Here is a 15,439-nt window from a genome sequence, read left to right as displayed (position 1 = left end):
CTGCACAGTGTCCTAACCTCAATCCAATAGAACACCTTTGGGATGAATTAGAGCAGATCCTGAGAAGCAGTCACCTCGTCCAAAATCAGTGTGTAAACCTCACAAATGCGCTTCTGAGAGAATGGTAACCCCCCTAAACATACTCCTAAACCTTGTGGAAAGCCTTCCCAGAAACGTTGAAGCAGTTACAGCAGCAAAGAGTGGACCAACGTCATCATAAATTAAGGGTGGGACGTGACCGAAGTTCATATGTGAGTCAAGGCAGGTGAGCGAATACTTTTGGCAATATAGTGTATTTGACCGTGGGGGGAGACGGCGAATAAGCTATCCAACAATGTCGGCGTGTTCTTTTTAAGTTTCGACTCCACCTTATGAAGTGAATATTTTGTGGCCATTAGATGGCAATGTTGACCACATTTCCTCAGAGACGTAGGGTGCTGCATTTTCCTAATTGACGCCGAACCATATCAGACAAGCAGAACACGTGCGCTGCAGCTTTTTTGAACCATAGGCCTAGCCTACAGTTATTTTTCGAACCTTTACCCTTATGGCCTTTTATAAATTAAGCCTGGCTATTTGATAAATGACACTGACTGAAAATATGAAGACAACAGCCTGAACTTCTATCGAGTGGCTCGAAAACCTGCAAGGAAGTAAGCCCGACGATTAGGTATTTTCTTTTAATGTAGGCTAGGCTATTAGGCCCTAAGCCTTTTCTTAAAAACATAGCGAACTTGTGTATGTAGCCTAGGCCCACTGGCTACTGTATGTAATATTGCAACTGTAATATTTAGGCTACTAATTTCAACCTGCCTCATTTAACATGCCATGATAGTTTACAAAACTCTAGACCTCTAAACACTAGACCCCCCTTCATCTCAATTGGCAACCCTCATGCTCAGATCCATCATGAAAAATGGGTGACATTTGAATTTAAAAATACAAAATGTCACCCATTTATACCCTATTTTTTTATTTAATTATTTATTTAGATATGTGTTTATTCAACAAAAAACCCCAATGCCCAATATTGAATTGCTGCTGGATTTCGAATGTGGAAACTTCACACATTTTTCAATGCCCGCCCACACACACACACACACACACACACACACACACACACACACACACACAGTAAACACATGGAAAAATCCCTCGAAAAATGGTGCCCCCAATTGGCCATTTTATTTTATTAATTTAAAGCCACAGTTGTCAAAATGGTTTTGATCATATTCACTGAAATCGACAGTATGCTCTGACAGAACAACATATAGCCTAAATCAGCCGGTTTTAGAAAAAAGCCAGCACTTCTACCTCCACTAGAGCCTATTATTTGTTTTGCAAAAATCCACTGCTCCCGGTTCTTCTGATCCAATAAGCGAACATAAGGGTTGTATGATCAATAGCAGATCTGACTGTCAATCACAGGTTGTGCAGTCACTAACAAGCACAAACTCAATGAGAGGGTGCTCTGTGGTAGTGGGGGAGGGACATGAGAGTTGTATACATTCAAAATGTTGGCTAAGTCCTCTCAATCTGCCAGACTTGTCAACTGCAGCTTTAACCTTTATTTTACCAAGTGAGTCCCATCGCTCTTCAAGGGAGCTGCGGGACAGCAAATGCGGGACAGAAAAGACAGGACAAGCAATATGGTATAGAATAAGACAACTATAAGACAAAAGGGAATACGGTTATCAGAAACAGGTGCGGTAATCTTGCAAAGACTTGATTAGTTAAAGTTGTTTAAAATGTCCAAGTGGAATAAAAATGGAGAGCGTGATTTCTTGGTTGGTACAGTTGACTCACTCAGCTTGGAATTATGCTGTGACTGTGTGTCTATCAAGAAATCTACAGTACCATGGCATCATGTTGAGGTGTAGTAAAGTAAGGACACAACACAAAGGTCATTTGATATTAACAGGATACTTGATGGGCCTGTCAAATACTCACTGTCCGATGGCTGTCCTCCAAGGCAGCTTGGACCAGCTCCAAAATGGCTGGTGTAATGTAACAGAATAATCCTCAACTATTCAAAATACAGAATATGTCTTTCAGGACTCATTGGTGGCACATTTAGGACAAAAGGACAGACATAGCAGCACCTGCCCATGTGGCCAAAACAGAGGGTGGTTATTATAAGCCAGAGTTTAGGCCTATAAATAGCACCTGAACCACCAATAGTGACCTTAGGGGTGGGAGGAGAAGTGTTGAATGAACAGTGACCAGGTGAATTCCTTACGGGCTAGGTCTTACGAACTAGGCCACCCATTCTGCGTACATGCAGGAGATACAGAATGAGTTGACACAACAGAGACCGCATTGCAGAACAGTGCATAACCTCAGGAAAGTCCTGATAGAATCTCTGCCAAACATGGCACTAGTGCTGATAGTAAACAATAGGGATAGGCCTACATACTTCACGACGGTCAGATGATTTGACTGGCAGGCAGTCGAGTCAATTTATGGAACCCTCATTTGTCATAGCTACCAGCATGAATACAGTATTGACCAAACCCACTTGCTGTTATGAAACAAAAACGACCAGGACAGTTGAAGCACTTCACATAATCGGATACCCACGAAAGACCTGCAGTCATTGTGTAGGCTATGCTTTACAAGTATGGCAGCAGAAGCCACAAATGTAAAGGACGTCAATCAAACGGTTCAGTCAACGGAAGATGGCTCAATAATGGAGAATACAAACGACTGCGACTCAAGCGAGGGCACTCGGTCATCCACTTTCATTCTGAAAATGCTTGAGGCTGCGGCAAGCAGACGTTCAGTCAGCATTGTCTTAGTCGATGAGGAAAAAGACTCTGCTAATGTCTCAGTGAATAAGGACTCTCCGAATGTCAAGGAAGCGGTGAAGAAGGATGTAGAAAATGTAAGTTGGCCTTAAAAAATAATAGTGCTTGTGTCTGACCCATTTAGAATACTTTTCTGTGTCAGCTGTGTCAAGAAAAAGTGGTCAGGCTTTGTGTCCTTGCCACAATGGAGTTCAGCGCAAGTGTCAGTCAGCAACATCTCATTCAGATCATGTTAGGTCACATATGCTATGTGGGTTTCTGTACATTTGGCAATTGGTATATGAATATCTTCCATTTTTATTATATTTCCATTTTATTATGTAAATGACAGATGCATTGAAGAGAGCAGTGAAATGGCACTCAACGTGGTTGTATTGGTTTGTGAGAAGCAGATGTTTACATCAATTATTGATTGTTTAGAATGAACAGTGTATATTTGGTTAAAAATATAGTTGCAATCTAGCTTGTTAGAAACGAATGAATATTAGATTGTGTGAATATGACCTAGCCACAGATTTGAACTAAGCACTCAGAAAGCGCAAACCTCCGCCAAGCGAACACATAGCCACCTCCTGCATCCAGATGGTGATACAGATCACTCCCAAAATGTAATCTGTTCTGCCTTGGGTCATTTCAGTCCTTCCCGAAATCCATCCATAACTTTTTGAGTCATCTTGTGAACAGACAGACAGACAGACAAACAAACAAACCCTGATGAAATAACGTCTTTGGTGGAGGTAATTAAGGAAACTTGTGTGTATGTGCGTGAGTGTGTGTGTCTGTCTGTCTGTCTGTCTGTCTGTCTGTCTCTCTCTCTGTGTGTGTGTGTGTGTGTGTGTGTGTGTGTGTGTGTGTGTGTGTGTGTGTGTGTGTGTGTGTGTGTGTGTGTGTGTGTGTGTGTGTGTGTGTGTGTGTGTGTGTGTGCGTGTGCGCGCCTTTGAGTGTGTCCCTGCATCTCACACCCAGGCACAGTGAGTCATTGTTAGAATCCAGTGAGTTTCCACTACTCACACCTGCAGGTGCCTTCACCACATCACCTGTGTTCCCATGGGACTTAGCCGTAGCCTACCTTCTCCCTACCTGGTACCTACCTGTGCTCTTGGAAAATAAAAGCAGGGTACCCTCCAATTGAAACCTCTCTTTGTATTACCGTGGGAAACATCACCCTGCAGATTATCCTAACAGCTAACGATGCATAATAATTGGAACATTTCATTATTTTCTCATTGAAGAAAACATGTTTGTTTATATTTATACATTTCTTTAAGGAAATTAGGTTTAGGAGACCAACACAACGTAATTGAAATGTAACATCTGATGCATATCAATGCAATGCTATAGGTGTAGTACTGTAATGAGGTATTGTAATGAGTTTGTGTTTCGTTGTTTAAATACGGAATTGTGGTCTCTATTCATATTCATAATGCTTTACATCCACCCTCGGTAATCATCACATCTACCAGACAGGACTACGTTTCCAATTTCAGGCAAAGTCAGCTATTGCAAAGGCGTGAATCCGTTGCAACAGCTTAATCATTGTCCTTGAATGCGTCACCTTAAAGATCACGTTATCCAAGAGTGTCCTCTCCACTCCTCTACCTAAGTTTATTTAAATGCTCCTGCCTCAAAGGTGCTGTTCATCTGTAGGCGGAACATACATTATTTCTCAGAAGACCATCTGCAACATATTTTAGCTGGCTTTGTTTTTTTTATGCCTGAGAGTTGGATTCTCAGAAATTACCTCCAAAACGATGAAGAAGGTCTACAACTTGGTGCATGTAGGCAAGGTGAAGGGGCAGACAGAGGCAGTGCAGTCCCTGAACATCAAGGTACCACTCCCTCGGCAGCTTTAAGTGTCTATTCCGGCAATATACTGTTTAAATGAAATTTGGTGAAGTTTTTAAAAATACAAAACGTTTAGGGTGGACATTTATTGTTTTATGCTTTGATATCATAATACACTAAGCTGTACTTTAACTGCTGTGACTTACTTGTATTTACTTTGCCTTCACTGCCATAACCCCATACATAACCATTTATAATGCGAATGAGTGTGCTTGTCACTTACCATGCAGCACATTATCAGCACTTGAACTTTGACCGTTCTTGTGGTGTGCCCTGCTGTATAATAGTAGTACTACTAATAGTAATACTCTCCGGTGGTCTTATGCTCTTATATATTGAATGATTGACCTTTGTGAATGCAGCCGGTTTCATAGTTAATGTGGTGTGACGAAGTGGAAAGCTATCTTGGTATTAATGTTACTGTATATTGGCAGAAGTCCACTCTTTAACGTAACACTAATTTATAAATTACACAGATTTCAAAATGACTGAATATTTTAAGTTAATAAATTAAAGGAAATCATGGACATTGAGTATCCCGTTTATCAGATTTCAACGTTTTCTGATTTTGTGTTTGTAAATGGGATACCAGTATTCATCAAGTATACAGGAATATTGATAGCCAGGTTACTCTGTATTCATAACCACCTTATCCTGAATATGAAAATCGATCAGAATCGTTATAACTACTGAAGTGCGCATAAGCATGTACTATATCTGTGAAGAGCCAAGGCCCATCCCCACACCACATATATTTATTCACATGTAAGTAAGTGGGTGGCAGTGGAAAAATCCCAATGGATCTGTATGAGGGGCTGGTCACCTCTGGACAATGGCAAATGGTGTTTTTATTTGAAATAATGATTGAAGGGGGTAGACATGTCCTCCTTGAGGCAAAGTCAAAACATGACACAACGTAGGGGTGTGTGCGGTTAATTCGCTTGGCCTGCAGTTCAACAGTGGTTGGGCTTTCTTGAATTGCTGGACTGTTGGAAGGACATGGATTTATACTCAAGCAATCTCAGTAAATTGAAGTAATTGGAAGGGGGTGTAATATCTCCTGTTTCTATTCTGGTTTTATCCTTTTACCTCTCTCTCTCCCTTACCTCAACCCTTTTCTCTCTTTCTCTCTCTTTCTTTCTCTTTCTCTCTCTTTTGTCTCTCCTCTCTCTCACTGTCTCACCTCTCTCTCTATGTGTGAGTCGATGGTGTGACTGACAACAGACAAGAGGAAAGGAAGACCTGACTCTTACATTGCTTGCCGTTTACACCATGCTACACTGACTTTTCCAAGTTAGTCACGATAATCATTATCATATGACGGTTCTTATAAAGACCTGTGATGAATCGTTTCCGAGAATTTTTGTCGGCTTAATAACACTGTTTTGATCTTTTCAGTTATGACTGCATATCCATTAGATCCTATTAGTGTGTTGATATGTTACCACGTGATTGTGTCACTGAATTGGTCTTCTCTGGGCAGACCTTGTTAGCTTTGTGCAGGCTTATATTTTCCTTGTGGCTAAAGGCCCCAATGTGTTTATGTGAGTTGATGCTCAGTCATGTCGGTGACATGATGCAATATGTCCACCCTCATTTGTTAAAGCTGACCACTTGCAAGTATGATAATGTAACTTATAACACAAAGTTTAGATGCTAAATGATGGGTGTCCTTTGGTTTTACAATGAACATAACATCAGTGAAATTAATGATTAATATTATGTAACCACACTGTATACTGTGAATATGCTGACCACTTTCTAAGTAATTTCTTGCACAGGTTGAAGTATCCCCATTTAAGAAGGAGCTAAATGTACTCAAAGAATTCCTGTTACTAAGGTTACAAATTGCTTCACTTGGATACTTGTCTTCCATGGTTGTTAAAAACAAGCTTTGTATGCTGTGGAACGCTGGTGTCAACCTTTATAACAACAAACTTATTTCAGGGGCATCAAGTATCTGAATGTCTGTAAGCACAGTAGGCGTTTAACCTTCCCACCCTTGTCTGAAAGTTCTTTTCTGTTTTTCAGACAAGAAGTCTGTAAGATATGGTATGTTGAGGGTTGACTTCTTTTAAAATCTTTCTGCTTGTGAAGGCCTGTTATGCTGTGTTTGTTTTTCTGCTAAGTTTTGAGTGCATGGGACCTGTTCTGTGGCTCAGTGGCTCAGTATGGGTGACAGCAATGTGATACCAACTCACATTTAGACTGACTAACCCTCGGATCCTTCCCACTCGCGCATGGTGTCAAATGAATGCGGCTCATTGAATTTCCCCTCTGACATGCAGAGCCTGTGCTCCCTCCTCGCAATACTTACTGAGGTTGCAACAAGTTAATATGTGCCATGGTTTGAGTCCACGCTTGTGTGTGTGTGTGTGTGTGTGTGTGTGTGTGTGTGTGTGTTGCACGCGGTTAGTCAGCGGGCAGTTAAGTGAACATGCACAATGTTTTGACTGGCCGTACGGAGAGGCTAGTTTGTATTACGCTGGAATGCAGCTCCATGGCAATGGCTTGCCAAAAGCCAGGAATTCAGCCTAGCAGGGCCCTGGGTTATTAAATCTGATTAAGCTCCTGGGTAGCCCGCCATGCTCTTTGGCTAATGTCTGACTCCAAGGGATCAGCCATGCAAGATGAGAGAGCTGGCATGGAAGAGAGAACCATGGGGTTTGAAGCGGCACGGAGGGGCTGGGTGGCGAGGGAGGGGGTGTGTGTGAGGGAGGGCTTTGCAGCGTTTTTAAAAGTGCCTCTCCGAGACAAGGGGAGAATTGAGCTGTAGTGGTGGCAGATATGGCCAAGTGGGACTCCTCCGGCGCTAACCTGGCTTTCCAGTTACCCCAGTGGATGGTGAGTTTATTTGGTCACCACGGTTTTAATCTCCTATGGCGTGTTTGGGTGATGTGTCGAGTGGCCAGATTGTTTGGTGCCAGTAAAATACTGCGTAGAGATTTTCCATGATGTAACTTATGAGAGAATGTTGTTTTGGCTGTGAACATACCATTGACAACTATGTATCTTCAGCTATGATCGGTCATCTGACAGGGAAATCTTTATACTTTTTGAGAATGGATTAATTTTCTCTTATAATTGTTGAATTGAAACAAATAAATATGACATGCAATGGATACATACAATACTGCTTGTGTTTATACTGATATTTTGTGGAACAGTTGTTTTGTGCGACAGTATGTTTTCAAACGAAGGCAGATGTGGCTTGTTTATGATGATGTATCCATGATTTCAACCAGTCAACTCACCATCTGCTATGCATAGACATAGCTCCTGAAAAAAACCTGACAGTGTAATCTGAACAAGTCTCATTGAATGGCAAAATTCGTGCTGTTTCCCAAGGGTTCACAAACACAGCCTCTTTTTTCCACTGACACCTGAGTCAGTCTGCTCAGCCAGGTGTGATATAGCAGTCCCTGCTGGTTTAATTAACTTGAGAGCTAATATAGGTTGAATGTCCTAGAACTATAGTGGCCTAAGACATATTTATCTTGTGTGTAGTAAGAATGAAATTCTCCATACTGTTGCCTCTACCTGATGTGCAAAGTCCCCATCCTGGCACGTATTGTTATTATTTCTGCAAGAGACTGTGAATGTAGAGCCCATTGAGTCTGGTCAAATTACTGCCTGGTTTATTTGCACAGCAAATACAGCTCACAGAGCAGAAGCAAGCAGAGTTCAACAAGCGCCCCGGGAAGATCGGACGCCGATCCTTCTCCCGCTCCATCTCACAGTCATCCACAGACAGTTTCAGCTCAGGTACTGTACCAACCTACACAGAGATGACTGGCATCCTAGTGTGAATTCACTCAGGCCAGGGAGGACTGTAACAATAGAGCTTAATGGATTTGTTTGAGGGGCAAGTTATAAAGCCCCCAAAGGAGTCAGCTAGTCTTGATCTCTTTTTTTGTAGTGTGCCAAAGTGCTTCTCAGACAAAATGAGTTTGTGTTTGCACTGTGAGCGCATTATGTTGTGAAAGACTGAAAGAGTTCATGTTGTTCTTCAGCTCCCTCAGAGTCAGACAGTTCCGAAGATGAAGGCACACCTCGTGACAAAGTGCAGAAAAACTCCAAAGGCAACAGTGACTTCTGCATCAAAAACATCAAGCAGGCTGATTTTGGGCGCAGAGAGATTGAAATCGCAGAACAGGGTATGTCAGACAAAAACAACAACACCAAAAAACCCTTTTGTGTTGGTATTTTGAAAGTGGCAGCTGAATTAAAAGTTCTGTTTTTCTCTGTACAGAGATGTTAGCCCTCGTTGCCCTAAGGAAGAGAGCTCAAGGGGAGAAACCTTTAGGTGGAGCCAAGATAGTGGGCTGCACGCACATCACTGCTCAGACGGCGGTAGGTGGACTGGTCCTCTCCAAAACTCACGTGGACATACACGTGTGTTCACACAGACATACACTTGGCTCATGTGGTGCTTCAAGTCAACTGGTTGACCCCGCCAGTGCCTGACTTCAATTCCCATGGAGGACCCATACTGTTAGAACTGTATATTTACTGGTAATGTAAGTCGGTGTGGATAAAGGCGCCTCCTGAGTGTTTTGCTCTTTTCTTCAGGTGTTGATAGAGACTCTGGCTGCGCTCGGTGCTCAGTGCAGGTGGGCTGCCTGTAACATCTACTCCACTCAGAACGCTGTGGCTGCAGCGTTAGCAGAGGCTGGTAGGGAAAACACACACACACACACACACACACACACACACACCTTCCAGTACTTTTTTTGTTACCAGCATTTGAACATTTCTATTTCACTCTGATTGTGTGTGGCTGTTTTTGTTTCAAATGCTGAGCTCGTCTCTTCAGTCTTCCCTCCAAAATGACGTTCTGCTTTCTGTTTGACGTGACAGGATTTTCAGTGTTTGCCTGGAAAGGTGAATCAGAGGATGATTTCTGGTGGTGCATTGATCGCTGTGTGAACCTTGAGGGCTGGCAACCAAACATGGTATGATATATTATGATATATTATGCCGGCTCATTTCTCTCTTGATAATGATGCCTTAACATGTAACGCTATTTGATTCCTCGTGTATCCTCTAGTCAGTAGTGTCTATTTCAGTAATTAATGTCACACTTCAAAATCTGTTCAATTACATATGAATCTGTATGCATACTGCATATCTAGGTAATATGCTTTGTCTTGTCCTCTCTTCATAATGCTGTTTGTAGATCCTTGATGATGGAGGTGATCTTACACATTGCATTTATAAGAAGTACCCCCACGTCTTCAAGAAGATCAAGGGCATCGTGGAGGAGAGTGTCACTGGAGTTCACAGGTTTGATTGGGTCTATCAACTCTTACGCCTTTATTTTTACTTTGTCCTGTCTCGTATATGAAAATAATGTCACTTTTGAGAATATATGGATAACTTCCAGATGTTTTCAAATGCAAATTAACTTAATTAACCATACCAACTCGTGTCTTCTTAGACTGTACCAACTGTCAAAAGCAGGAAAGCTCTGTGTGCCAGCCATGAACGTGAATGACTCTGTGACCAAGCAGAAGTTTGACAACCTCTACTGCTGCAGAGAGTCCATTCTAGATGGGTCAGTCGGTTCGCTTCCCTATGATCTCCAGACACACATTTAGAAAAGTACTTTCCCACACTAACGTGCATATCTCTTTGAAACTCCACGAACAGTCTGAAGAGAACCACTGATGTGATGTTTGGTGGCAAGCAAGTAATGATTTGTGGATATGGAGAGGTAAATGCATGTACCTTCCTTACTATCACTTTTATCTGGCTGATTATGTTTTGGTTTATATGTATTTTGTGACCATGCTGTCCATCTCTTTCTGTAGCTGTCTCTCTTCTTGTAGCTGTCTCTCTTCCTGTAGCTGTTTCTCTTCATCCTCCTGTTTCTCCTTCTGTATGTTGTATGTGGTACTCTGTAGGCTGGTCATTTCTGTCTCTGTATTTTGTGTGTGGTGCTCTGTAGGCTGGTAATTTCTGTCTCTGTATTTTGTGTGTGGTGCTCTGTAGGCTGGTAATTTCTGTCTCTGTATTTTGTGTGTGGTGCTCTGTAGGCTGGTCATTTCTGTCTCTGTATTTTGTGTGTGGTACTCTGTAGGTTGGTAAGGGCTGCTGTGCTGCTCTGAAGGCCCTGGGTGGCATTGTGTATGTAACAGAGATCGACCCCATCTGCGCTCTGCAGGCATGGTACCGTACAATAGCTTTATTGTTGTAGAGCCATCATTTCCCTCAGTTGAGCCCTACACTTTTACTGCCTCTGGCTCACATGATCTCTCTTCCCAGCATGGATGGCTTCCGACTGGTCAAGCTGAGTGAGGTCATCCGAAATGTAGACATCGTCATCACATGTACAGGCATGTAAATGAAATGCTGCTCTTCTGGTCCATTTTGTTTCTTTTCAATGCCTGTATTTTAACTGCAACTGCTTAGCTTGGTAATTTCTTGATAGACATATCCTGGAGATGTGTGGGTGATGAGAATTTCTGGCATTGCTGTTGACCTTGACGTTAAATTAGTTAACTATTAAATTGATGAGAATTGCTCCCTCTGATTGGTCTGTAGGCAATAAGAATGTTGTGAGGAGGGAACATTTGGACCGCATGAAAAATGGCTGCATGGTTTGCAACATGGGACATTCCAACACAGAGATAGATGTGGTGAGTGACTAAAACTAAAAGTAATTCAGAATAAAATACTATTACACCCACAGAACAACTGGGTCAATCGGTCATTTGTGCTGTAGCCTAGATCATTTTTGCTTGAATTTGTACACATTTGAACACTTTGGCACAAACTTTGTTGTACTATGTAAATACAGAAATATGACGTGTGTTGACTTGTTACATAAAATAGCATAAGTTCAAGAGTGCATGCCCAGTTCTATTATGAAGCATCTGGACAGAGAGAGGGGGGTGGGAGGGAGGGAGGGAGAGGGAGAGAGCGAGAGCGAGAGAGAAAGAGAGAAAATCACTAGGTTGATTGGTTGTGTACCCCTCCAGGCTAGCCTGCGGACGCCAGAGCTGACGTGGGAACGTGTGAGGTCACAGGTGGATCATATCATCTGGCCAGATGGCAAAAGGATCATTCTCCTGGCTGAGGTCCAATAGATATTTATAGTTATTAGATATTTAAGCATATTTCCCACTTCACATAACATCAGTGTAGACATCAGAGATGTAAAAGTCCGGCTTCAAAAAGCAAAACTCCTGCCACATTTTTTTTCCAACCATACACTTAAAGCTGCAGTTGGTAAGTCTGTCAGATTGAGGGGACTTTTTGAATGTATACAACTCTCATGCCCCTCCCCCACTACCACTGAGCACCCTCCCATCGAGTTTGTGTTTTTTAGTGACTGCACAACCTGTGATTGACAATCAGATCTGCCAGTGATCATACAGCCCTGCCCTTATTGGACCAGAACCGGGAGCAGTGGATTAAACCAGCTGATTTATGTTGTTCTGCTGGGGCATACTGTCGGATTCAGTGAATATGATCAAAAACATCTTGCCTATGGTACCTTTAATCACCTGAATCTAATCAGCACAACTCTTAAACCAGGTAAATCCGCTAGTCAGTGAAATCACAGTGCACAGGCAAAACCGATACATGGCAGGACATTTACTTTCTGAAGCTGGACTTTTACATCTCTCGTAGACATACACTGTGATTTACACAGTGACAATGATCAGTGTATTATTTTAATCACTTTGTGCTGTCTTTGGTCTGTAACTTCAACCGTTATGCGTAGGGTCATCTGCTGAACCTGAGCTGTTCCACAGTACCCACTTTTGTCCTGTCCATCACAGCCACCACTCAGGTAAAACAAATGTATATATGACTACTGACACCCAACCAAAGAAGTATTTGCCCCATCTCTGTCTCTACGTCTTCATGTACAGCTCTTTCAAGTAGTGGAGACTGGACTAAATATGCACAGGACTTCTCCCTGCGGTGTCTTTGCATTAGTGTGGGCACAGCACAAGCATGTCCAGGGAGGATGCTGCATTTGATGTCTTCCTCTGCTTTGCAGGCACTGGCCTTGATAGAGCTCTATAACGCACCAGAAGGACGCTACAAGCAAGATGTCTATTTGCTTCCAAAGAAAATGGGTAAGGCTAGTGGGTTTGGCATGGGAATGTGGAAGATATGAATAAGCATTGCGTCGCACTGACTGGGTGTAAAATATGAATAAGCATTGTGTTGAGTGTATGATAGGGGCCCATTATGTGACTGAATGTGGTGTTCTATTTGTATAGGGCAGACTAGCCTGGACGCCAGCTTGAATTTACAATGTCCACAAAATTTGAGTTTGAGAAATTTGGTCTAGAGTCACCCCATTGAGAAGCCTCTGTATGCCCAAAGCAGAGCGGTTGGCACCAATTAAATCGTCTGGATGGGTTGTATATGATTATGGATGAGCTATTGGTGCCTTGTCATTCATGCCACCTGAGCTGATGAACGAACTGGGTGTCGCTAGAGAAGCGGGTTAGAGAAGATGTTTACTGAATGACCCTTTACTTTAACACTAAATCAGTAATTAAGGCCTTTGCCAAGAAGAAATATTTTTTTTTACTGTTTTCCCCTACAGGATTTATATATTTTGTTGCTCTGATTGGTTAGGTCAGGTCCACCCAATTACGTGCAGAGGCATTATTTCCCCTGTATTTGTTGAAACTTGCCTCATAATCAAATCCTAATGGACTGACACCAGACTCATACTGAATAGAATTGAGTCTGGCTATATGTCAGGCTAAGGGTATGTGATTATCTACGTCAAAGTTTTCAGTCAGTGTAATTTTTTCAGATGAGTATGTGGCCAGTCTTCACCTGCAATCATTTGATGCACACCTTACTGAGCTCACGGATGACCAGGCCAAGTACCTGAGCCTGAACAAGAACGGACCATTCAAACCAAACTACTACAGGTAAAGCAAACACAAAATGAAATGGAATGTCCTTAAGATTTATTGCACCAAGAGTTACACGTTTGTATAGATGACAGACGTTTATGGACATTTTCACTAATTTCCTATCATGGTCAAATATTTCAGATATTAGCACACAACTATACAAACAACAAGAGAGAAGGGAGGGACTGCTGAGAGTGCTGGAACAGAAGGAGAGTAGTGAAAATGTGTCCCATTCACTACACTGCTTGGCCTCCAGCTGCTGGTACTCTGCTGCCATCTAGAGGAAGACTTTGGATTGTTTCTGTAACTGAACATCTTTATTTTCACAGTTAATACTACAGTGCTACTTTTTAAGTGAATCACAAATTAAACACTATATGATTTTATATGTAAATACACAGTCTATATTTAAAGAGTGCTTTCATAATGTTGGTGTACTATTGACTATTCTGTATCATCAAGGCAGTTTGTGACAGTTTGTCACTGCATCTTTACAACAGACCATAATACACATTATTGTGATTCATGACTAAATAGCTCACTGAAATGTGTAATACTATTGATTATTAAGTGTTTCATTTTAAATTAGTCATACTGATGATTTAAATATTGATTGATTGATTTAAATATGATATAAATATTATGTTAGATTTAGCTGTTTTTGTTCTAATTATTCTGTGGGTGTAGTTTCATGTCCTTGTACTTTAGCGTTAACACTGGGGCAGGATGAGGGGAGCAGGCTTATTCTGTGCCTTTTGGAAACAATTTAAAATGTTTAAAAACTCTTATGTTGGATGTGTCTGTTTATTTGCATAAAGAGAGAGAGAGAGAGAAAGAGAAAGACACACACACACACACACACACACAGAGAAAGAGAAAAGGGGGTTACTGAGGCCAGACAGGACTTAACTTATCCAACTAATTGTTTGGGTGCAAGCACTTGATTGCCCAGTCGAGTTATCACTCTCACCGCCTATGCCATTTAATCCCGCCGAAAACAGTCAGCGTGTTTGTAACACAGTCCACACGTATATTGTAACAGTTTATTGGTTTAATCTTTGCAGCTAACTAGACAGTTTCAGGTACATCATAACTGATTTTGTGACATTCATATCCATGTTGTTTACAATGTCACCATGCTTATGTGAGTTCAACACAACAGTTGGATAGAGTATGGGCTCAGGAGCTTGTGTCCTTAGCTCACCTGGCCTTCCATTTACTGGAGGTAACTAATCAGCAATCTGTTTGTCTTCTGTATGTACACTACTAACAATTTATCATGGTAGCTGCATCTGCCGTCATAAGTTGTCACTGCAGGTTCACTGACCCACTACTAGGAATTCTTTGCTAACAGGTAACTGGCAAATGTTCGGGGAGGACAAAGGCCAGACCAGAGTAATCACTCCCAGAGCATCACTCGGTGCGCAAGCGGCAGATCACTGTGTGTGTCCTAACATGAGACGTGCACTCCACCAGACTAGAGCTAAAAATACTGCTGAGTTCCAGGATTAGTGTAATCCCAGTGGGGGTTGGGGCATGGATATTTGGAGATAGGAGAGGAGACACGGTTCCCAGATGAAGAGTTCGGATGTGGACGTTTTGATTCACAGCCTTTGATTCATTCACATCTTCATAATAGTCTGTCTGAAGGTGTTGAGGCATAGGCTGAACAATCTAAAATTACTTGGTTAAAATTGTTTGACCCAATCCAGTAAAACATTTTCTATACACCCTCCCAAATCAATGTGGCTACACACCAGGTTCTCTTACTCTGCTCACAAACTCCTGAGTGTGGGATTCTGATTGGCTCGTCATCTGGACAAAGTTGAGAACGCTTGTGACAGATGGTCTGCTCACCCTATAGGTATCCGTGGTCAGACTGCCAAAGACAAC

At 42.0% G+C, this 15,439-nt stretch overlaps 1 protein-coding gene across 4 annotated transcripts; it reads left to right on the top strand.

Annotated features, from left to right (window-relative positions):
* Positions 1-2,667: 2,667 nt before the first annotated feature.
* LOC134094217 (S-adenosylhomocysteine hydrolase-like protein 1) lies at positions 2,668-14,331 on the top strand. 4 transcript variants are annotated; one of them, XM_062547659.1, is made up of 17 exons: positions 2,669-2,884; positions 8,303-8,417; positions 8,666-8,809; positions 8,905-9,005; positions 9,225-9,327; positions 9,513-9,607; positions 9,832-9,938; positions 10,093-10,209; positions 10,305-10,368; positions 10,735-10,823; positions 10,920-10,990; positions 11,199-11,293; positions 11,636-11,734; positions 12,385-12,453; positions 12,667-12,745; positions 13,441-13,561; positions 13,688-14,331. In XM_062547659.1, the coding sequence occupies exons 1-17, from the start codon at positions 2,690-2,692 to the stop codon at positions 13,692-13,694; spliced, it is 1,671 nt and encodes a 556-aa protein (XP_062403643.1). In that variant the 5' UTR covers positions 2,669-2,689; the 3' UTR covers positions 13,695-14,331. The 4 variants fall into 4 exon arrangements, with proteins under 4 accessions (XP_062403644.1, XP_062403643.1, XP_062403645.1 ...); XM_062547661.1 differs by lacking the exon at positions 2,669-2,884 and adding an exon at positions 4,428-4,636; XM_062547662.1 differs by lacking the exon at positions 2,669-2,884 and adding an exon at positions 7,367-7,496.
* Positions 14,332-15,439: the final 1,108 nt, after the last annotated feature.

The sequence above is a fragment of the Sardina pilchardus genome, chromosome 10 (genome assembly GCF_963854185.1).
Source record: "Sardina pilchardus chromosome 10, fSarPil1.1, whole genome shotgun sequence".
In the NCBI taxonomy this organism is placed as follows: Eukaryota; Metazoa; Chordata; class Actinopteri; order Clupeiformes; family Clupeidae; genus Sardina; species Sardina pilchardus.
This window is presented reverse-complemented; position numbering and strand designations above follow the sequence as displayed.

Bases quoted from the DNA above. Each gene is read 5' to 3' on its own strand.
- LOC134094217 (XM_062547659.1), top strand. From the start codon at position 2,690: ATGGAGAATACAAACGACTGCGACTCAAGCGAGGGCACTCGGTCATCC. The intron at 8,418-8,665 runs GTACTGTACCAA...GTTGTTCTTCAG, and splicing joins CACAGACAGTTTCAGCTCAG to CTCCCTCAGAGTCAGACAGT. The intron at 11,294-11,635 runs GTGAGTGACTAA...GTACCCCTCCAG, and splicing joins CCAACACAGAGATAGATGTG to GCTAGCCTGCGGACGCCAGA.